This window comes from Halichoeres trimaculatus, unplaced genomic scaffold (genome assembly GCF_033239565.1).
Source record: "Halichoeres trimaculatus isolate MK-OKI-2021-1 unplaced genomic scaffold, fHalTri1.1 fHalTri1_scaffold_20, whole genome shotgun sequence".
Taxonomy (NCBI): Eukaryota; Metazoa; Chordata; class Actinopteri; order Labriformes; family Labridae; genus Halichoeres; species Halichoeres trimaculatus.
In genome coordinates this window covers 5026573-5048978 of record NW_027437198.1, presented here as the reverse complement: position 1 = coordinate 5048978, position 22406 = coordinate 5026573, and the positions used below count along the sequence as shown (strand labels likewise).

Genomic DNA, 22406 nt, shown 5'->3' with positions numbered 1-22406 from the left:
CTTTAAACGGACCAGGGTTCGTTTCCCAAGCTGATGCGGACTTTTAATGCAGGTGTGAATAGTCACAAACGAACCCTGGTGCGGACCAAACAACCGGACCGAGACCCACTTTTTGAGGTGGTCTCAGTCCGCTTCCAAACAAACTCTGGTGCGGTTCGTGGTTCTCTGGTGCAGGTCTGAATACAAAGCAAGGTCCATCCGAACTAACTGCAGGATACATGCACCTTTTGGGCCTATAAAGCCACCGTAACCTAACCGTCTTTGGTTCATACCTGATCCTCCGTCTTCTGTTTATCCACGCTGTTGCTAGCATGTTGTGGGTCAGGACATGCAGAGCATAGCGTCTCCTTGCTGCACGCATTCGTCTTCGCTGTTCCAAAATTGTAAACGGTGTTGTTAAGCCTGCTTTGAAGGAGCTGCGCTTGAAACTGAAAATGATTTTGCAGCTCTAATAAGAGCACAAACACACGTTTACCTCCATTTCTGGGTCTGTTTTCTGTGTGCCGCCTTTGTCAGTGCTGTCCAATGAGAGCACTGATCATCACACACGTGGATGTGTTTACAGAATATAGTCCACTTGCAAAAAGTACAATCTGAATACGAACTGCACTAAACGAAAAAAATAAAGTCTGCTTTTGGTCCGGACCAAACAAGTGGACCAAAGGACTTTTCTGGTCTGAATACAGCCTATGACTCCCTGCTCCACAAACCCCCTTCCCTCTGATTGGCCAGCCCGCTGAGGTAGGACTATGGGAAGACCTTGGTGTTTAAGGCCCCTCCAACATATCATGAACCAGTTAGGAGACCTTTATGCTATGACCTCATCATTTCAGCAAGTCTAATGAAAATCTTAAAAAGATCTTGTGCCATTTTTTCAAATGGACTTTTTTCTAGCTGTTTACAGACAGATTCAAGGGTTTGGAAATCTGAACACATTTAGAAAGGACATCCAGCGTTGTTACTTAATACCTGTGTTTAGAATATGGATAACATTATATACTCCCTTTAATGTGAATATTTTGAGGATGCCAGATATGTGTTGTTAAAAAAATGATCTTAAACTTTGGTAATTTTCTGACAATTCCTGTCCAAAACACAAATGTACTGACAATTAAATGATCCATACTTGGTAATTCGCATAATAATTACTTGCATCTTTGCACTATGTTTGTTAAAATGATAAGACCACTCACAACCTGGACATTTAACAGGAACACTGCAAAAAAGCTGAAATCGTATCAAGTGTTTTTTTCTTATTTTAAGTAAAAATTGTCTTGTTATACTTGTTATGAGCTTCATTCAACTGGTCAGTCCAAAAAATGTCTTGTTTTGAGTTATGCAGAGACAATGATTTTGTCTTAATTGCTTGTAACAAGTAAAAAAAATAAATGCCAATCGAACATGAAAAGTTTGCTTGAGAATTTTCTTATAACTAGAATAATGTCTTAAAACGAGTAACTTTTGTCTTGTTTCCATTGGCAGATTTATTGTATTTGTTACAAGCAATTCAGAGCTCATTTTTGTTTTGAAATAACTTGAAATAAGATATTTTTCTACTTCTTTTTTTCTACTGAAAATAAGACAAAAACACTTGATTAGATTTCAGTTTTTTCCAGTGAAGTTTGATCAGGAGTTCTCCGACATGCTCATGTTCTCTGTCATATTCAACCAAATTCTTTTCCCATGTACTGTATCTACTGAAGAAGTTCATCAAACCTTTTTACGCCTCATCTGCAGTGAGGAGACAGGCGCTTTGAGGCAGATAGCCGACCTGAGCTCTTCATGCATGGGCAGCTCGGGTCCTCGCCTCAGGAGATACAGATAGTCACGCAGTCAGAGTGGGCAGGAACAGATGGTGCGACGATTCTTCTCTGTCTTTGTCACACAGCTACTCTGACAGCTAGACTGGCATCTGTTACTGAAGCACAGAAAAACCATTTATCCCAACAAAGTGAGAGATGCTCAGCTGTACTCTCTGTGGTGTTTCCCTCCAGGCCAAAAGATGCCATGCGGGCGCTGAAGAAGAGGCTCACTGGCAACAAGAACTACAGAGAAGTGATGCTGGCACTGACCGTAAGAAGAGATGTTGGCACTTTTTGTTGTGGAATCGCATTTTAGAAAGAATTAAACAACAAAGTGTTTCATAGAGTGGTGTTTCTGCTTCATCTTTTCCTCTGCAGGTGTTGGAAACGTGTGTAAAGAACTGTGGACACAGGTTTCACATCCAGGTGGCCAACAGAGATTTCATTGACGGCGTGCTGGTGAAAATTATCTCCCCCAAAACCAATCCTCCGACCATCGTGCAAGACAAAGTGCTGTCCCTCATACAGGTGAGGTGTCGGAATGGAAGGATACACTGCAAAACTGAAATCTATGCAAGTGTTAATGTATCATTCTCCTGGATTTGGAAGGAAGTTCTTGTATGAACACACTGTGTGTATGTTTGCAGGCCTGGGCGGATGCTTTCAGGAGCAGCCCTGATCTAACTGGCGTCGTCCACATCTACGAGGAGCTGAAAAGAAAAGGCATCGAGTTCCCGATGGCGGACCTGGATGCGTTGTCTCCGATCCACACTCCACAGAGGGTGAGAGGAAAAGACAGAGACGCACAGTACATTCACGGATGTATCAACACGGCAGTACACTCAAAGGTGTGTGATTATTTCCTTCCAGGGGACCCCAGAGGTAGACCCCGCTGTGATGAAGTACATTGCACCCGCTTCACCTGCTGTTGGGACTCAGAGACCTGCGCCAACTCCTGCCTCTGCTACACAGGGTCCTCAAGTTCCCAGCCCCATCACAGCAACGCCTGAACAGGTGAGGAGCTATGAAGAAACCATTTTACTCTCGGAATTAGCTAGTAGTTGTAGCTGATTTAGTTGATTTAAAGGATAAGTTTGGTTCATACAGCTTTTACATTGTTTTTAGAATGAAGTAGAACAAAATACTCACCCAGAAGGCTTTCCTGATCCAAGCAGTGCTTCGGGAGATATTTAGATCCAAAATCATGCAGCGGACGTCCGTATGATGGGATCCATCAGGGCAGAGACAGCGATGCTCCTAAAACTGCATTAATCGTCCAAAAACTCGTGTTTCTCACCAATATTCCATCATGGTCCGCTCCGGGTTAGTCCTCTGCTGCAGTCTGTGTCACTCCAGACAGCGCTGTGTGGCTGTAATGACCTCTGAACTGACAAAGACTTTGTTTACGCTTGCCCCTCAAAGAAAGGAGGAAGTGGAGTAAGCTCTCCAGAGAGTACTGCGCATGCGCAGAGGGGCTAAGGTAAACAAAGTCTTCCTCAGTTCAGAGGTCATTACAGCCACACAGCGCTGTCTGGAGTGACACAGACTGCAGCAGAGGACTAACCCGGAGCGGACCATGATGGAATATTGGTGAAAAAAAACGAGTTATACGGACGTCCGCTGCACGATTTTGGATCTAAATATCTCCCGAAGCACTGCTTGGATCAGGAAAGCCTTCTGGGTGAGTATTTTGTTCTACTTCATTCTATAAACAATGTAAAAGCTGTATTAACCGAACTTATCCTCTAACTTTGAATTTCTGAAGACAGTCTCCTAAGCAACAGCAAGATTTTTTATGGAGATCTGCTCTTTCCGAAAACATCTGCAGAACATCTGAGACCGGAAACGCCCTAAATGTTTTCAAATATGAAATGACTCTTGGTGCTTTCAGATCGCACGGCTGCGCAGCGAGCTGGACGTCGTGAGAGGAAACACCAAAGTCATGTCGGAGATGCTGACAGAGATGGTCCCAGGCCAGGAAGATGCATCTGACCTCGAGCTGCTCCAGGTCAGGGTCTATACACCTCACTGTGCTTCTGCTTCTGCTGTGCTAAGGCATCAAATCCAGTCAAAAGACAGTTTCAGATCTGATTTACCAGGTAAAACTGTTGGAGAACCACTTCTCATTTACAAACATGACCAGGCCAAGAGGCACCAACAAGAGCACATACACGTAAACTACAGAGAGAGATGGACACATAAATATAATGTTACAGCAATAACATAGAACAAAAAATGAACAAGTAAAAAGCAACATACAGGAGGTAAGAGAAGGTCATGTGTTTGTTTGAATAAACATGTCAGTGAAAGTCTAAAGTAATCAGCAGAAGTGACAGTCAACAATCTGTTGAAGTTTAAGCTTGGATGTAGAGAGTGGGGTCAAAGTTGAAAGTTTTAGGGTTTTCTGTCAGGTGTTCCAGTCGTTAGCTGCTGCAAAACGAAAGGAATCGCAGCTAAAAATAGTAAAAGCACTGGAGATGATGAGGTTGATGTTCATTAAACCTAGTGCAGTATGGGCGACTTGAAGAAGTGAGGTGTTTTGTACGGCGGTCGGTGGGCGCCAGACAATTTGCAAAAGCCACAACACGAATGCAAACAGCACGACAGAATGGAAGAACAGCCACAACCGGAACTAAAAAGGTAAGCCATCCCAACTGACACAGAAAAGTTGTGAAACTTGTCAAAGTAAATAGTTATCTTTTTAACTTAATCTATGGTAAATAAAGCTTCGTAGGGGTCTCACTTTGTAACATCCTTCATAGTAATTATATTTTTTTATTTACAAGAAAAATATGTCTTCTTCTATTTAGCTTTATGAATCAATAATGTTAGCATTAAAGCTATATTTATCATAGCTAAAGCTAAAAAAAAAAAACATTTCCTTACTTTTACAACAAACTGTCCTTTTAACTTCAGCTGTGGCTGAACTTTTGTTGTGTTGTGGCTTTTGCATTTGTGTGTTTGCTCTTGCATTTGTGTTGTTGCTTTTTTGAATCAGCTGACACCTACCGGCCACCGTAGTCTTGCTGAGGATTGATTTATAAATAAAGTGAAACCAGTGGTGAATCTGCCGGGTATGAAGAGAGGGCCACCTCACTACTTCATAGAAGTCACAGTGGTTAGCGTGGAAGGGCGCGTTAGTAGCCATGGTTACATGAGGAGTTTTTTGTCTTTCTGAATGGAATCTTTCTGAATGACTTTTCCGAAAACAATAGTATACATGGAAAGGAATATTTCAAACTCTAGTCTACATGCGGCACTATAATCAAACAGAATAGTCAGTTGGGCATGCACAGAAAAACGTAAACATCACGTGATTTTTAAAGATGGAGGACGAGAGTTTTTTTTTTTTTTGTATGTAAACGTGGCTAGTGACAAAGCGGTGTGATAAAGAGTGTCCAGTTTCTTAAGTGTGGTACTTGCAGCCATTTCGTAAATGATGTCACCATAATCCAGAATCAGGAGTATTGTCATCATGACCAGGGTGTGTTTTGCAGCACTAACTGTAACAGTTGTTGATTCAGAGAGTACGCTGCTTCAGAAATAGCACATAAGCTGGAACTCTGTGCAGCCACTAGGGGGAGTAGTGTCCTTAATTTTCAAAGGGGACCATCAACTTCACTCCAGTTATTATGAGCCAGTTTGTGATGGCAGAACTCCAGGAAGTGGTAATTAACCACTGGTATAGACATTCATGCAGAGTTTAATCTCCTGAGGCCAGATCCACTCAGGTAGCTGTGCCAGCTGCAAGAACCTGGTTGTGGGCTGAGATTCCCAAGAAGGTTGTAACATTTTATGACTGTCCCTCGTTTTTTCTTTTCCCTGCTGCTCATAATATGACCTTCAATCCTGTTTTTACACAGAGAAGAAATTATTTATTTTCTCATTAAAAAAACGACTAAAAGTTATGTATGTGTGTTGATTTCCAGAGTTGGGACAATGTTCTTCTTCATTTCTGTCTTATACATAACAAATATTTGATGTATCCGGCTGGAAAACCTGTCATTACAGAGCTGAGCCAGTATAAGTCATGTTTACTTTCTCTCCTGTTTCATCTTGTCTTATATTAAGTAATCTCTCATTGAATCTCTGGGTTGATCAAGGAGCTGAACAGGACATGCAGAGCCATGCAGCAGAGAGTCGTTGAGCTGATTTCACGAGTCTCTAACGAGGAGGTGACAGAGGAGCTGCTGCACGTCAATGATGACCTCAACAACATCTTCCTCCGATACGAGAGGTATAACAATTTATGAACCCACCTATCAATCAAGCAAGATCCAACCTGACATGTCAGAAAATCCATATTTACATATCCAGGGTTGCCGCAGATCCTTGAAAAGTATTAAAAGGCAATGAGTTCAAAATTCTAAAAATAAGGCTGAATTGGCATTAAAAAGTCTTTAATCCAAATTTCAAGTCTTAAAAACTTGAACACATAGGTAAGATTTATGTTTCTTTGAAGTTAAAAAAAATATTAAGTAACAATCTATTTTTCTAAATAATTTCCTGTTTTACTCTCGTGGCAACATCACTTAATCACAATAGCGGAACTAACAAAAACGGTGATGTGGTTGCACCAGGAACTTTTAAAGCAGATGCATGTCTTGGTTCTACCTAGGGTGCCTGGAGAGAGAAAAAAATGAGGAAAAATTGGCAAAAAAAAATCCAAAAGTGGCTTAGGAAAATTGATTATGGCAGCAAAATTGGGAATTTTGAGAAATTTGAAATTAAATTTCAAAAACCATGTAAAAATTCAAAAAATGGTTGTGACAGTGGCCAAAAAAGATGAATGGGGGCGAAATAGGCATGAAGTTGTAAAAATTGGGTTAAAAAAAGGTAAAAAGTGATGTTTTATGTAAAATAAACATTGGGTTAAAATTGCCTCTAACCCAGGTAATTCATGTAGTGTTTTTGTTTGTTAGTTTTGTTTGTTTCAATTGTGGTTTGTTGTCGACTTGTTTTTTAAATTTGATCTTACAACATAATTAAAAAAGTCTTAAAAAGTCTTAGATTTAACTTGCCTTGAGCTGTAGGGACCCTGATATCCTAACGTTTGTTTGGTAATATGCAAAAGTTGAACTGGAGGGTTTTTTCCTGCTCATTATATAAGCTGCAGACTTGTTCCAACACGAGAGGAAGAATTGGAACTCTGCTGATCTGTCACTTAATCCATGGTTTAAACTTTGAGTTTCCAGATGAAATCAGCTTATCCACTAACACCTCATTTTACCCATAAAACAGGCTTCTCTCTGATTGAACACGTGACTTCAAAAACCACAAAGTTAAAAGAACCTGTATGTAAAATGATCACAACGTGTTCCTTTTAAACATTTCGCTGTTTAAACTGGCAAAATGTTCCTTTGAAGAGGTGTGTGAAGATGAAAAGTGTGAGAAGCATTTGAACCTCACAGAGCTTGAGGTAAAACATTCAAAAGGCTTTTTGCTGCTTGCAGGTATGAGAGGTACCGGTTGGGTAGGACTGCACAAAACAATGGGGTGAGTATGAAACACCGTTAAGTCTCTCTCTTAGGATCGCTTGTTCTCTGCTTGCTTTGCATGTTTTCACATCCATTTGAAATTTTTTTACTTTTTAACATGTCTACATTTGTTTGCCTGTGGCAACTTGTCTAACAGTCTAACATTAAGGGTGCTGCAAGGGGTGCTTTAACTCAAATCTACTGCTTTAAGTGTTGGTTGAGCATTTAACATTAGAGAGTATCAGTGTTCATATGATCAGCTTATCTCTCACTTTAACCAAAATGTAGATAATTTTTGAAACTGTCTTCGTTTTGATTTTTTGCATGCTCTGTCTGTTTGTTGTGGCTAGCTGATGGAGGCAAGTATGATGTCATTCACCCTATAGTAAACCCAAAGGATGTGTCAACATCAGTCTCCCTGGGTTCAGCTAGACACCAACATGTCCCGCCCTCCCTCCCCTCCTCCCTGCCTGTCTCACACACATCCAGTTTTGTTTGTTTGACCCTCAGTATAGCTCCAGGACAGTGAACTTCTGACCCACAACGTTGTCTGGAAATGTGTAACCGGTCAGTCCTGTAGATCTCAGTGTCTGAGTGTTTCCACTTTGTGTACAAACACAGTAGACCACTTAGCTGTGTCTTTTGATACCTGAGTGTAAGTGGTCAGTTTTCTGCAGAGTTACATGGTGCCTAAATCTGAGAAAATTCTACTTCTGCTCAAGGAAACTGTTCTCCATTAGGGGGTGATATGTGGAAAATATGGCAGGATGTTTTTTGGCAAGATCAAGATTTGGATTTTATCTTGATTACGGATGGGTACTGAATTAGGTCCTTTTATAGGTACCAACTAAATTCTGTCAAAAGTACCAAGTACTGATTCAAGTTAAGTCAAAAGGTACCATGTTTAGGAACCTAAACACATCCTTGTGACTGTGAGGAAGTGGAAGAGTAGGTGATTTTCCATGCTGGACATGAACACAACATTGCAAGGTTATTATACTGAAGAATGAATATGTGAAATTGAAAAAAAATACATTTATTAGTACACAAATGGATATTATTTAAAGGGGACATATACTGAGCCCTGATTTAATACTTACATATACAATAATACATTTGAAAACAAGACCTGAATTTTCAAAAAATGAGATATTGTATTTTTTCTGAAATCCTAGAATGAGATTTGATGCCTCTGAAAATAGGTCATTGCCATTTGGCCGTGAGATTTCGACCGTCGAGACGACACGAGGATCCTTTCTTTTTATTGGAGTAATCTGATAAAGCAGCCCCTCCTCTGTGATGTCAGTTAGTCACACAACCGCCACCGAGGGATACACCCACCAAGAGCCGAGTATAAACGTATAAACTATACATGTTACAGTACCGTTAGACTCACCACACTGAAGCGTCCTGAGATGATCTGTGTCAAGGTGGATTTTCTTCCTCCTGAGCTGCAGAACCGTCCGGGTCTGACTCGGGGTCCAATACAAAAGGACGTATCCTACACTCTGCCATTTTATTAGTGCTATCAATGCCTTACGGTGAAGTTTTGTCAAACAGCAAACTCGCTCGGTCTGCCCCATCCAGTATGGCGATTTTGTAAATACTGCCATGCTGCAAAAACCGCCCCCTGGCTCTACGCCCTCCACCCCTCTGATAGAACTGACCAATCAGAGCACAAAGGGCTGTGACGTTGCGAGGTTACTGGAGGTCATCCTCGAAACGGAGCGTTTCAACGAGATCTTCAGAATGGCCTAAAATGAGAATATTGAGAATGCTATTGTGGGGCAATGAAGGAACTAAATGACTTGTACTGAGGGCAGAAATGCTTTACAGGCATCCTAGTCTGACATAGTGAAAAGGAGAAACAAGCATGATACGTCCCCTTTAACACACAAAAGTACCGAAACCGTTCGCCAGGTACCGGGTATCGGTACCATAGCGTTTCAAATATGAAAGATACCCATCCCTATCTTGATTGTTTTTCATGATGTTGATAAAACAACATTTTGATCCCCAAATATTTCCTAGCGTAGATTCTGAGCATTTTTTTTTCACCAATTTTCACATTTTCCACAGTGTTTTGTGGTTTTAAATCTAGTCTATTGTCCTCATGTGATTGTTGTGCTCTCAGTAGGGTGGCTTGGAAGTGTAAACCAAAACTACAAAGTTTGAAATGCTTTTACAAACTTTAAACAAATGTACGCACTCCTCTTACAGACTTTTTTTTTTCTTTTTGTGATAGTGAGCAGGGGGGAATTCAGTTCAGGGAGGGGATGGGTTTTTTTTCTCTTTTTTCCTCTGTTATTTAAAATTTCAATAAAAATATTTAAACTAAACAAATGAACATTTTATAAAAACATTTTTACAATTAATAAAAACTTAATTCAATAAGCAAAACACTTTTATAAGCATTGAGACAAATTTACAAATGGCAGAACACTTTTACAAGCCTTGAAATTTTTTTTACAGAGTCAGAATTTTGATGGAAAGGGAATGTACTAAATGCTGACGGTAGGTGTTGAGGAAGACATAGGGGCTTGAGATTTACCAAGTTTATAAAAGTTTCTAAAAAAGTTTATGGTGAGTGCATTATGTTTTGTCCTTTTTGTGGAACCCTCTCCGGCTGAAAAGCAAGTTTTTTTGTTGTTGTGTGGACGGTAAGTAAATGATTGTCTCCTGAATCAGACAAAACATAATTCATGCACATAAACTTTTTCTGAACTCTTATAAACTCTGTAACTCTCACACCACTTTTTTTTCATTGTAAAATTGTTTTTAGTATGTTAATTTGTTTAAAGTTTGTAGAAGTGTTTTAAACTTTCATGACAAACACATTCATTCCAACACTTCATATCTTTTGTGGGTTGTTCCCCCTGTCTCGTCTCAGATGTTGAACGAGGCCTCAGAGGACAACCTGATAGACCTGGGCCCAGGCTCCCCTGCAGTGGTAACGCCCAGGATCACCTCCAGCCCTCCGTCCCACTCTCCTGCCGGGGCCACCGCCTCACCTGCCCGTGACCCTGCTCAAGCCGCGCTGTCATCTGCCCTCGCTGGTCTTGGTGAGACTAAAGTGCAGTGGTGTCATTGAAGACCCAGCAGAGTGTGAAAGGCTCATAATCAGGCTACTAATGAGAAATAAGCCCAGTGACATCCCTCATCGCTTGACACTCTTCCCTATCTTTGACAGAGCTCTTTTCCTCTTCGGAAAGTCTCCACATAATAGGTTCAAGTTTACATAAACGAGGCGTTCTGTGCATATTTTAACCTTGTCTATCTACTCCTCCATCAACGTGTTTCTACAGCCGTAGCATCAGACAGCGTGAGCGGCACCCTGTCCTCTCTACCAGGTCCAAACCCAGACGACTTTGACATGTTTGCCCAGACAAGGAGCAGCTCTCTGGCTGAACAACGCAAGAAGTAGGGCTCAGTTTAATTTTTTAAAATTAGTTTTATAATATCTCGTAAATACCTTACAATTTATCACATAAAACCAAACCATGTGTGTGTTTTTGTATTTATGTCCCCATCTCCGCTTTACCTGCCCTTACCTGCATAATCTCCCTCTGAAAGTCATTTCCTCCTGCATTTCTCAGAATGAATTCCTCCAAGCCAGAAAATATGTTCCCTTATGATGAATTTGGAATGTGTATATAATCATTTTCTGTCTGTGTTTTTATTTTTTTTGCTGCATCTTTTGTGCTTATCTTCATCATTTTTTAAATACTTTTTGTGCACAGTGTCAAATACGAGGACCCTCAGGCTCTGGGCAGCCTGGCCTCTGCTTTGGATGTGAGACAACAGAACACAGGAGGGGTGAGTACATAGATGCATATAGATCTCATGTGTGGAGTGGGGTGTTGTTATTTACATGGCTGATGGGTCTTCTGGTACCCGTCTGTCCTCAGCCGCTGGACACTCTGGATGTAATTATATCTAGAAACTATAGAAACACTTTTCCTCTATGCAGTAATAACTGAACTTTGATCAAAAAGACTTGGGTGTGCCTATTATATTATTTTAAAATGCAAAAACATAGAAGTAGATCTCTCATCATCAACATTTTTACACGGTCCCTTTTTTTTTTTTTTTAAATCAGACTCTACACGAGTGATTTTTGCAGATAAGACACAGAAGTCACATGCTAGTGAGCACGCGTCCTCTGAGCACATATTGCAGTTTATTTGCATGCTTATCACTATGTACACAGTTGATTCAGAAACCTGAACTGACACACACACACACACACACACATGTGCAGTCAGGATAGTGACCGCACATACCATCCCTCCGTTCAGTAAGTTTCATCATGTCACACACATAATTTACTCGAGGGAGTCTTTTCTCCTTTTACTTTCCTCATTTTCATCTTAATGGAATGAACACTTTTTTCTCCCCTTTTCAGTTTCCCCCAGTTTTTTTATATTTATTATATTATTATTATTTTTTTTTCCAATGCAGCAGTCGCCTCTTGCATATTTGACTTCTCCTCTGTCTCTCTCTCTCTGCACTGTGTGCTATGCTGTGTTGGGGGCCTGCTACCTTTCTTCTCTTGTGTAAGGTGTTGTTCTGTTGTTGATTCAGCTGAGGGTAAAAGGGGATGATAACCCAGCAGATCAGGAGCTGCCCATAGACAGCTGGCTTATTACCCAAGGAATGGTGAGGACTCCATCCTCAGTGTGTCCTCCTCCTTTCCCCTTTCTCCTCCCTCATGTCTGCCTTCACCCATGCTCTCCACCTCCTGCGGCATCTCCCATAAAGTTCATCAGCTTCCTCATCTCACTGCTCTGTCCCTGGAATGCTTAAACAAGCCCAAAACATGCAGAGTTTATCCCCCTAAGAACATCCTCCTCCATGTCGAGAGATACATATTGTACTTTAGTGTTGGGCAATATTATAACCTCAAGAAGGAGAATATTTGAAAACTGTTTCATTCTGTATGTTGCTTTGCTGCTTCTTGTGAGCAGGGATGGGCATTTCAGGCAAAATTACCATCATCCTGAATACTATTCAGGACATAGAGATTCATTTAATGACAGTGCAAAGTTGTTGCAGACTCGTCAAGTATGATATAAGTTTGCATGTTAACCTCCCAGAACTCTTCTATGCAGCTTAAGTCCCAGTGTTTTTCTCCACTTTTGAATCCCACAGTGCTGCACAGCTGTTTTAATTACAACTGGCACTGAAGCCGTCTCATGTTATTTTATTGACATAATTTTGTAGGAAAAAAGAAAACAGCTTTCAGATGCTCTACAAACACTGTCTCACTGTTGTGTCTCATCACAACCAGGAGCTACTGAATACAATTGAAAAAAAACATTATTAGGTTGAGATTATAGTCATATGAAAAATACAATTATTTTATAACTAAACAACTATTTTTATTTGTTTTTTTTCTTTTTTACATTATTTAATAATTATAACTTATCACAACCATTCAGTTGCAATTTATTAAATACTTTTTTTTATTTTTTATTTTTTTTTCTACAAGGGAATTGGGGCTGTATTGCAGGTCAAGTTACTTAATTTAAAACACAACACTATTTTTTTAAGTATTTGACAATTCATGAAAAAAAAAACCAAAATATAAATATTGCAGGGCTAAAGGTGAGAAAAAACCCTATATATAAAGATAAAGGTTTATTTATAGTGTATGTTATATGGACATAGTCCCTGTGATGTCACCAATCTGTTCCTGATACAGTGAAATGAAGCCTATCGTAGGATGTGGCCATATTGTATATAGCCGCGTTTCCACCAAGCAGACCGGGTCGGTTTGTCTCGGTACGACGCGCTTTTTGCGGCGTTTCCACTGACTCATTCCGGGACAGATCCCTAAAAAACAGAGACGAGCCGGCCTACTTTTTTGGGACCCTTCCGTATGGGTGCCAGGCTGAACCGATTCGGTCTCAGAAGGTGAAGCAACACACTGCAGACTGTTGATTGGTCTAAAAGAATCGTCACTTACCCTACAACAGCGGATGCATTTCTCCTGGTGGCACACAGTCTTCTCTGAAACAAAGCTTGATTGCACTTTGTATCAAAGAGCTACATGCTAATCACAGAGAGGACAAAATGCTGCATGTCTTCCATCTTTGCTCTTTGTTTACCATGTCACATTTTTCTTCTTAGTTGGATTTAATAGCTGGGTAAGCTGCTACGACGTCACGCTATTGTTTAACAGCTGCGGCTTCCGGCATCTGGCTTACACACCGCCTACCACGAGAGGGCACAGTTTGCTGCGAAAACGCAAACAGGATCAGGCTTAACTGTACCAAACCGTCCCAAACCGTACCAAACCGTACTGAACTCATCTGGATTGCTTGGTGGAAACGTAGCTTATGACGCAAGTTTTGAGCTTCCTTTCTAACAGCGATAGGGCACCCGTCAGTCACATGAGCTGAGCTGACTATCTTAATATCTTCTAAACTGCTGAGTCAGACAAAATTCACCCCTTGTATAGTGTGTGCCGATAGCGAATTTAGCATTTTAGACCCAAGCCGTTTTTTTGAATAAGGCTTTAAATGTGTTTTTTAATGCTGTAACACTTTCTGATCTTCGTGCAGCCAGCCTCATTTGGATTCTCCATGAACAGCAGCTTTTAGGATTCTTCACTATTTTAAACTAGATATTGCCTCTTTGGTGTGTTTCACAAATTATGAAGGCATTAATAATTTAGGAAAAAATTGCGGGGTGTAAATTTTCATGAAAAGAAATCTTTCCCCTCATGAAAAGTTTTTACTGGGACCATCAGGAGTTCAAGTGCAGAACTCTCCTCCCACAAATATGCCCTCGTACATCTTGACTCCTAAATTAGATATAAACACATAAACCATCTGTTCATATTGCCCACCTACATAGTACTCTACTGGCATGGATGCTTAACACGACCCATTAACGATGTTCTCCACTTAATGTCACCCTTAATAACACATCTCCATCACCTTTTGACAACCAATCAGTACTTCACAGCAGAGACGTTCAGATACATCTGCAACACAGCAAGGATTATATACATTACAGATCTGAAGCTCAATCATCTAAGCCTCAAAATGAAGGAATGTGAGTTTCTTTGCTGTGTCTCAGAGAGTATTCATCACTTGTCCTCTAACTGTCATCACGTCTCAGATAACACACTGAAGACAACATCTCACGTTCTAAGCAGATGTAGATTAGCAAACTAACCCACATCAGTAGTTGTAAAATTTTAACACTTTGGTGTTAATGTTGTGATTGTACACAAATATGAGATTATACTTTGTATTTGCATCAGTTAGAGTCATGATAAGGCTTTCTTTTGTACAGTTTCCTTCACTTTTTCCTCTGTTCAGACAGCTGCATGTGCTTTATTTTTCTCCTGTGAATGACTTTTACTGCTCCACTGCCTTGGCCTTTTATTTGAAAAGCTCCTTCACTAGGCCTGTCAGGATAACAAATTTTGCTGGATGATAATTTTCCAAAATATTATTGCTGATAAACGATATTATTGTCCATATTATTTTGATTTTTTTTCCATTCTTTCGTTGATGTAATTATGATAAATGGGATGATAAAGTGAGTACACCATATCAAAAGCAAGAAACTTTAATTTCTTAAGAGTATTTAACTGTAATTAAAAGGTTGGGATCTTTTAAATAAAATAAATTAAACAAAAAATATCATAGATTTAACAAACAAGAAAGAGGAAAAAAATACAATGAAAATGAAATGGACTCTATTTTAGAAAAAAAATACATGCCAATGAAAATAATTAATACTAATCAAAAACAATAAAACATAGACCCTGTCTCTAAAGAAAAAACAAAACTCCAAAAAAAGAACAACAATAAAAACTATAGACTAAATAAAAGGGAGTTTATACAGTTCCTGAATTGTTTGTAACATGTACTTTTTCCCAGTCAATCCGTACTGTCTGTCAAACATTTTTAACATTTCTGGCTTTCAACCGTATTGAAGGGCTGCATTTCTTTGGCAATGTAACTGTCTTTGAGCGCCCACCATTTGGCGCTTTTATTTCTGTTTACTTTGGTGACCAAAAGCCTCAGTAAGAGCGGATTGTCAAAGAACAAGGCTCCGCTTCACCTCCCTCTTCTTCTTCTTCGTCGCCACTATTTCCAAACAAATGCAACATATCAGCTCGTTGGTGTTCATGAACTCACACTTTGTTCATTCTGATGAAAAACAAAATATTCCCACACTGGGACTGTGGCAGGCGGCTTAAGAACCGTATCTTTGGTGCCATCACTAATATTAGCGTGTGTTTCCTCCTTACCCCTCAGGACGCTCGCTTCAGCTCTCTCCGTGTGTACGCGCCAGCAGCCCCGTCTTCACCCCAAAGATGGCATTTTTGACAGATGCTCACTCTGCTATAAATCTGCTATAGAACCTATGCACCCCGATGTTAGGAAAGATAGATGTAGTGAGCCATCTTCTCATTCAGCCTCTTTGGTCGAAAGAGAGGAGGAAAACAAACATGCATGCATGTGTCAGTTTATCGAGGCTGGCAAACTTACCAAGGACGTTTTTATTTATCGTTCGGTTCATTGATTTATTGATTATTGTGACAGGCCTACCTGTGAATGACTTTTACTGCTCCACTGCCGTGGCTTTTTATTTGAAAAGCTCCTTCACTGTTTAGTGCGACACCTTGAGGAAAACCTGACCATGTAGCTTACATAGTTTTCTCCAGCCCAATTTTTTATTAAGTCAACGCCAAATACAGACTTTCATGTTCTTTTATCGTGTGTTCTGCTTTTGTAAAAAGGAAGCAATCAAGTAACTTTTCTGTTCTCCTCATTTTTGGACAATCATAAATCTTTAGCCACAGCTTCCTTTTTTTTCTCTAGTGCTACACTCTCACTTTGTTCCCGCTCAGATATGAACACACACATAAAATCCATCTGCATTGACATGGCTTCCATCATCACTGTCACTGCGGCCTTTGCAGTATATTGCACAGCGTGCCCTGTAATGTGTGTGTGCGGTATGTGTACCACGGGATAGCCCTGCCTCTCAATAGTCCCTGTGCTGTCACTTTCCTCCATCTGATCAATTATTTAATCACATCCAAGCGATTTGTTAATCAACTAATGATGTGGAATAATTAACGCTGCAGCGTGACATCAGTCGACAGCTGTTCAGCTGTGTCAGCACTAAAGAAGTAACAAGGACAACACTGGGACTCCTGTTCTCACTGAAGGCTTTTTAAGAGCACAGACTTCAGAGAGGTCGAGGTTTTATCATCTTCCTCCCTGAGCTTTTGGTGACCTCTGTTCTTTTTTACATGTGTGTTTGGTGTTTTTACATTTTTTGTTTTTGTTGTCGGGATTGGGTGTTTCTCTGTCCCGTGGCTTTGGTGCTACCCCTTGGTTTGTCCATGGCTTTGCTCCATAGATCCCAGTTTCGCAGTCCTCTGTAATGGATGACATAGAGGAGTGGCTCTGTGCTGATGTGGTGAGACCTCTTTACCTTGATTTATATCTTTTGCTGCTCTCTATCTTTCTCTCTGTCTCTCTTGCCCCAGCTTTAATTTGGGTTAAGTTTTCCTTTTTCTTATCAGCACTTTTCATTCCCCCACATCAGACAACTGAAGACTTTAAACTTTCACACTTTTATTCACTGTTGACTAACACATTTCCACCAATGACTGGAGTATACATTTGTGAGGTCTGATTTATGAAAATAATCCCTTTAATAATCTTACCTAATCAGCTGATAAGATGCATGTGTGGTGTAAGTTGATGGCCTAAGGTGTTTCCCTCTTGTATCTGATGATGCATGACTGTTGAAACCTCCATGTGGAGATTGGATTTTTCTCAGCTGTTTTTTAAACTTTACATTTACTTGTATTTCAGCTGGTTGTGTTGCTGATCGTTATAAAAAAAATTTTGTAATAAAGAAAATCCCTTTAGTGATAGCTTTGTTCCATTGTGTGAATTTCACCTAATGTCTCCTCTTCATAGAAAGGTGACGGTGCAGAGGAAGGGGTGACCAGTGAAGGTAAAGAACAATCTAGGGCTGCAGCTATCGAATATTTTAGTATTCGAGTGTTCTACTAAAAATCCCATCGATTAATCGAGTAATCAGATATAATACATTTTTGGTTTGTTAAAGAGCAGTTATTTTTCAAATGAAAACTTTTCTCTTTAAGAAATAGAATTTTCTGATACAGCATGTCAATAAGAGCACTTGCTTTGGTAGCTCCAAAATTTGTAAACACACTTTGACACATTTTTTGTGCCTTGTACATCTCATCAAATGTTGCGGACCCAAATGGCACCCATTTCGTAGAATGACCCATTAGTCTCTAAACTCCAGAAAAGAAGCTAGATTTGTTGCTAGTTGCTATTTTGTAAAAGAGGTAGCTTGAGGAGTCTGAAAACTCTCTTAATATGGCCTCAGCTCTATTTGAAATACCACTCTTAGATCTTTTTTTAAAATTAAACGATTCCTCGAGGCGGAGAAAATTACTCGAGTATTTTTTGTAATCGAGTACCTAGAATCATTCGAGGAATCGTTTCAGCTCCAGAGCAATCACATTGTTTTATGCTGTGATTTATATGTATTCAACACATTTCGCCCCATGTCTCTGACGATTGAATTTGTTCCTTTCAGAATTTGACAAATTCCTGGAGGAGCGAGCGAAGGCAGTGGACTCTCTTCCATCTCCTCCCGGAGCTGACTCTGCTCACCCTGCCCGGGCCCCAGGAGGCTCCCACAAGAAGGCTGAACGCACAGAAGACACCCTCTTTGCCTTGTAGACTGTTCTCGGGGAACCTTGATCTCTCTAGGGATTCCAAAGGTCCTCGCTCTAAGTGATTCCTCCTCCTCCTCCAAAAAAAAATAGTCCTTCCAGTACCATTTCATCGCTGACTGGCTGTGGTGTAGCAAGTGATCGCCACCTCCTTGTTGTTCCCAAGCCACAGTGTTGCTCTAACATGCAGAGGTCCAGTATGTTTACTGCGCACAGTTGTGTTATTCTATATTTGGATGTATTAATTTGTTAATGTGGGATGTACTACTCGCAGCCCTGCGTCTTAATTGTCTTGCACCACCAAAGGAAGACAACCTTGCTTGTCTGATGTGGTTTAGAATGTAGTATACTACTGCAGGATAAAAGGAAAAGTGTACGGCAGGTCTAAATGGAAGAATACAATAAGGGTTGTAATGTGTTGTTTGACTACATTTGGCTAACTTGTGCATTTCTTGTTAAACTGTTTGCTCTAAACTGTGTAAAGCTCTGCAGTAATGGTAGGTCATGCCTTTTTTTCTCCATGAGTACTCTCCACAGAGCTGTAGCTATATTGAGAAGTGAACTGAATAGCAACAGGTGTCATTACTCAGTATTTCCTATGCAGCTGGGAGGAGGAAAAATGTGTGTTAGCAGGCTGACTTAGCTAACTATAAACCCACTAGCTAAATTTTAGCTCAACTTAATGAGTGTATGCCAGCATTCCTTTAAAGGGGACATATCATGCTGATCCCTGATTTAATACTTACATATAAAATAATAAATTTGAAAACAAGACCTTTCACCCCCTGAATTTTCAAAAAATGAGATATTGTATTTTTTCTGATATCCTAGAACAAGATTTGATGCCTCTAAAAATAGGTCATTGCCATTTGGCCGCGAGATTTCGACCTTCGTGACAACATGAGGATCCTTTCTTTTTATTGGAGTAATCTGATAAAGCAGCTCCTTCTCTGTGATGTCAGTTAGTCACACAACCGCCACCGAGGGATACACCCACCAAGAGCCGAGTATAAATACAGCTCCCTACTAGTTCTGGCTAACTTGACTGAGTGCTGGATGCAGGGACTCTGCTCTGCTGAGCAGCTTGGCTTTACATGGTGAATTAGCAGTTTAAACACTGTAGTTTTAGCAGATGTCGTAATACTTGTGAGACTGTGATACTTGCATGCTTGTTCTGACATGCACTGTGAACCTGGACCACAATAATGCTGTGGTAATAACATAGTGACGAACTGACCGTAGAGGCGATCTTTAGACTGCACTTTCAGCATGATGGATAAAACAGACAGAGAAAAGTGAAGGAGCAGGATGGAGCCCTGTTATAGAAATAGTTTATTGGTGAAGTCTGCCTATATTTCCATGTATAAACTCTACATGTTACAGTACTGGTTTGACTCACCACACTGAAGCGTCCTGAGATGATCTGTGTCCAGGTGGATTTTCTTCCTCCTGAGCTGCAGAACCGTCCGGGTCTGACTCGGGGTCCAATACAAAAGGACGTATCCGACACTCTGCCATTTAATTAGTGCTATCAATGCCTTACAGTGAAGTTTTGGCAAACAGCAAACTTGCTCGGTCTGCTCCATTCAGTGTGGCGATTTTGTTAATACTGCCATGCTGCGAAAACCGCCCCCTGGCTCTACCCCCTCCGCCCCTCTGATAGAACTGACCAATCAGAGCACAAAGGGCTGTGACGTTGCGAGGTTACTGGAGGTCATTCTCCAAACGGAGTGTTTCAACGAGATCTTCAGAATGGCCTAAACTGAGGATATTGAGAACGCTATTGTGGGGCAATGAAGGAACTAAATGACTTGTACTGAGGGCAGAAATGCTTTACAGGCATCCTAGTCTGGCATAGTGAAAAGGAGAAACAAGCATGATATGTCCCCTTTAACCAAAGGGTAAAAGACACAAAAATCTGAAAAGCACTAATGAAGATTCCCTGTTATGTTTTCTAAAAGGTCAAGGGGAAGGAACATGTCCGGAGAACATTTCCCATCAACCTTTTCAGCCCTCTGAAAAGCCATAAGAAACTAGATTAGACAAGTATGCTTTCACGAACACCTTTACCCATTCCAAAGAGTATCGAGGCTTTGATGACCAAAAAGCACACAGAAATCAGCTTGACGTACAACTATCGCATTCATGTGTTGTAAATGTCAGTGGAGATGAAGATTTTCCTTCCCCTGCTATTAACGTGTGTTCTCTTTGTTGCAAAAAAGTAATGATTTTGTCTTTTATGTTTATAAGATGGTTACTATTTTTCTAGGGGAGGGGTGAAGACCTGATTTGCACATATGTTTTCTAACTGTGTATAGCTGCACTCATTCTGATAGATTAAATTGAGGGACTTGTATACTTAAGATTGCAAACAGCTCTTAATCATGATCAAAACTGCATTTGGATGCAAGACGTAACACAGCATTTAAACAAGCAACCACATAGCATACTGGTTAGTATTCTGCTTAAAACAAGCATTTAGCTTACAGCACTGCACTCTTATAAAGGATGTACTCATATCAGAGCTAACTTAATGTATACTGTGTAATCTATATACCTCATAGCGAAATAATAAGAGAATTTTCAGATTCTACATCTGATCAAAAATGTATTCCCTCAGAAATATCCAACAAACAGAGCTTTGTGTATGATCTGATCCCTGATTGTATTTTTATACTTTATTTCAAAAAGTAAAAGCAACAAATCATGTTTGTACCGATTATCATTATTATTTTTTATTTTCTATTGAGATTAGCATGTGGCAAACGAACAAATATCTCTCTCTTTTGACTTGTCCAGTCAAAGACTTAGTTTAATCCTTTGCACATTTTCTTTCTGGCATGAGTCATCGGCTCCAGTTGGAGCTGCTGCAAAGCATCTCTGTATTTGACTGAAATCAGATAAGTAGCTCAGACTGCAGTCTGTCTTTTGGTGTTCCTGCGTTCACACTGTGAGGCAAAAAACAATCTGATTTTCATTCCATTATTAGCTGACACTCCTGTTTGTTTTAACAGAGTTTATTTGAATTCATTCATTGTTTTAAAGCTGAAAAGCTTTGTTTGTCTAGGCATTCCATTTAAGTCTATTAGTTGTGAGTTGGACATACTTGTCCAGTTATCCATCAGTTTAGGCTTTTCACCAGAAGGAAGTATTTATGATTTATAATACGTGTTAATGTAAAGTAGTTTTGATATTTGAAAAATTATTTGTGTCTACATAATCATTTTGAGAAAGTATTTTAAAACATTTTGGTTGATCAGTTAACATGTAACAAGCTTTACAATGCTGTATTGTAACGTATTGTGATATAGATTAATATGGTTGCCATGTAACTCAGATAATAGCGTTAAATTTACAATCAACCATTGTGTTCACTTTAAAAACTTTCACCATGCCAAGGCTCAACGAAGATGACTAAAAATGAAAAAGGAAATCTTTTAAAGGGAACTTGAGAGAATTTTCTGTGTGTAAAGCTTTTAAGGGTCTGTAACAAAGTTTTTGTTTTATTTGCTTTTACAAGGCTGATGTCCTGACTGCAACATGTATTCCTCGAGTTTACTGCTTTCTTAAAAGGGTAACTGAATGTCTTTTAGTACTGATGAAGCAGAAAAGTTTGCTGATGTGTTCTGGACATGGAGGAGAGGTTTGTTTGATATCTGTCAGTGGGTGTCCCATGTCTGCTGCCATTACTAATGGTCAGATTTCTGTTTGGCCTGATGCACGTGTGTAACTGCCCAATAAAACACTAGCAATGTGTGACCTCTACCTCACAACTGTTTGTGGTTATTTATTTACATTTAAAGGCTGTGTGACTACATACATCCGGCTTCATTTACACATGCTGATGCAACCTGCACTCAATCTTGCACTGTGCAGACCTGTGACTGCCACATGACCCTCTTACCACCTGGACACTTGTTATGCTGTGCCTATATTAGACACTTAGAAAATGTAAACAAACAATTGCCTCGCGTCCCCTCAATCCTCTTGCTGCTTGTAGAGGATTGCTTACAGGTTCCTGAAGTCAAGTGCACTCAGTTTTACAGAAACACAACCCCAACAAAAATACCCAGCACAATAACAGATTTTAACAATACCCACTCCCAGTATCAACAACTTTGTCGTGCTACTACAGTTCACTGACCTAGTTCCCCTACATGCCTCATGAGGGGCTCCCCTTTTGTTTTCATGTGGCACTGTGCTGACATTAAAGATTCACTGTAAGTAACACTTAAAATAAAGCACTGTGAAGATTTTAACAATTTTAAACGTGTCATTGACTGAAAAAAAAATCCCAATATAAAAAAAATTATAAAGTCTTTGTATGACACTTCAGAGGGAGTGAGGTTTATTTTGTAAAAAAGGCTCGAACCA

General features: G+C 40.0%; 1 protein-coding gene across 2 annotated transcripts in view; it reads left to right on the top strand.

Moving 5' to 3' along the window:
* Positions 1-22144, top strand: part of tom1l2a (target of myb1 like 2 membrane trafficking protein a) — a 32117-nt gene extending 9973 nt beyond the window's left edge. The window contains exons 3-16 of one of the 2 annotated variants that reach the window (XM_074697201.1): positions 1995-2073; positions 2181-2330; positions 2450-2584; positions 2673-2816; positions 3694-3810; positions 5906-6039; positions 7256-7298; positions 10170-10341; positions 10585-10699; positions 11020-11095; positions 11864-11938; positions 16673-16732; positions 17242-17278; positions 17894-22144. In XM_074697201.1, coding sequence (XP_074553302.1) covers positions 1995-2073; positions 2181-2330; positions 2450-2584; positions 2673-2816; positions 3694-3810; positions 5906-6039; positions 7256-7298; positions 10170-10341; positions 10585-10699; positions 11020-11095; positions 11864-11938; positions 16673-16732; positions 17242-17278; positions 17894-18039 — 1483 coding nt within the window. In that variant the 3' untranslated portion in view covers positions 18040-22144. The remainder of the gene's footprint in view (positions 1-1994; positions 2074-2180; positions 2331-2449; positions 2585-2672; positions 2817-3693; positions 3811-5905; positions 6040-7255; positions 7299-10169; positions 10342-10584; positions 10700-11019; positions 11096-11863; positions 11939-16672; positions 16733-17241; positions 17279-17893) is intronic. The other variant, XM_074697202.1, reaches the window with a different exon arrangement.
* The last annotated feature ends 262 nt before the right edge of the window (positions 22145-22406 follow it).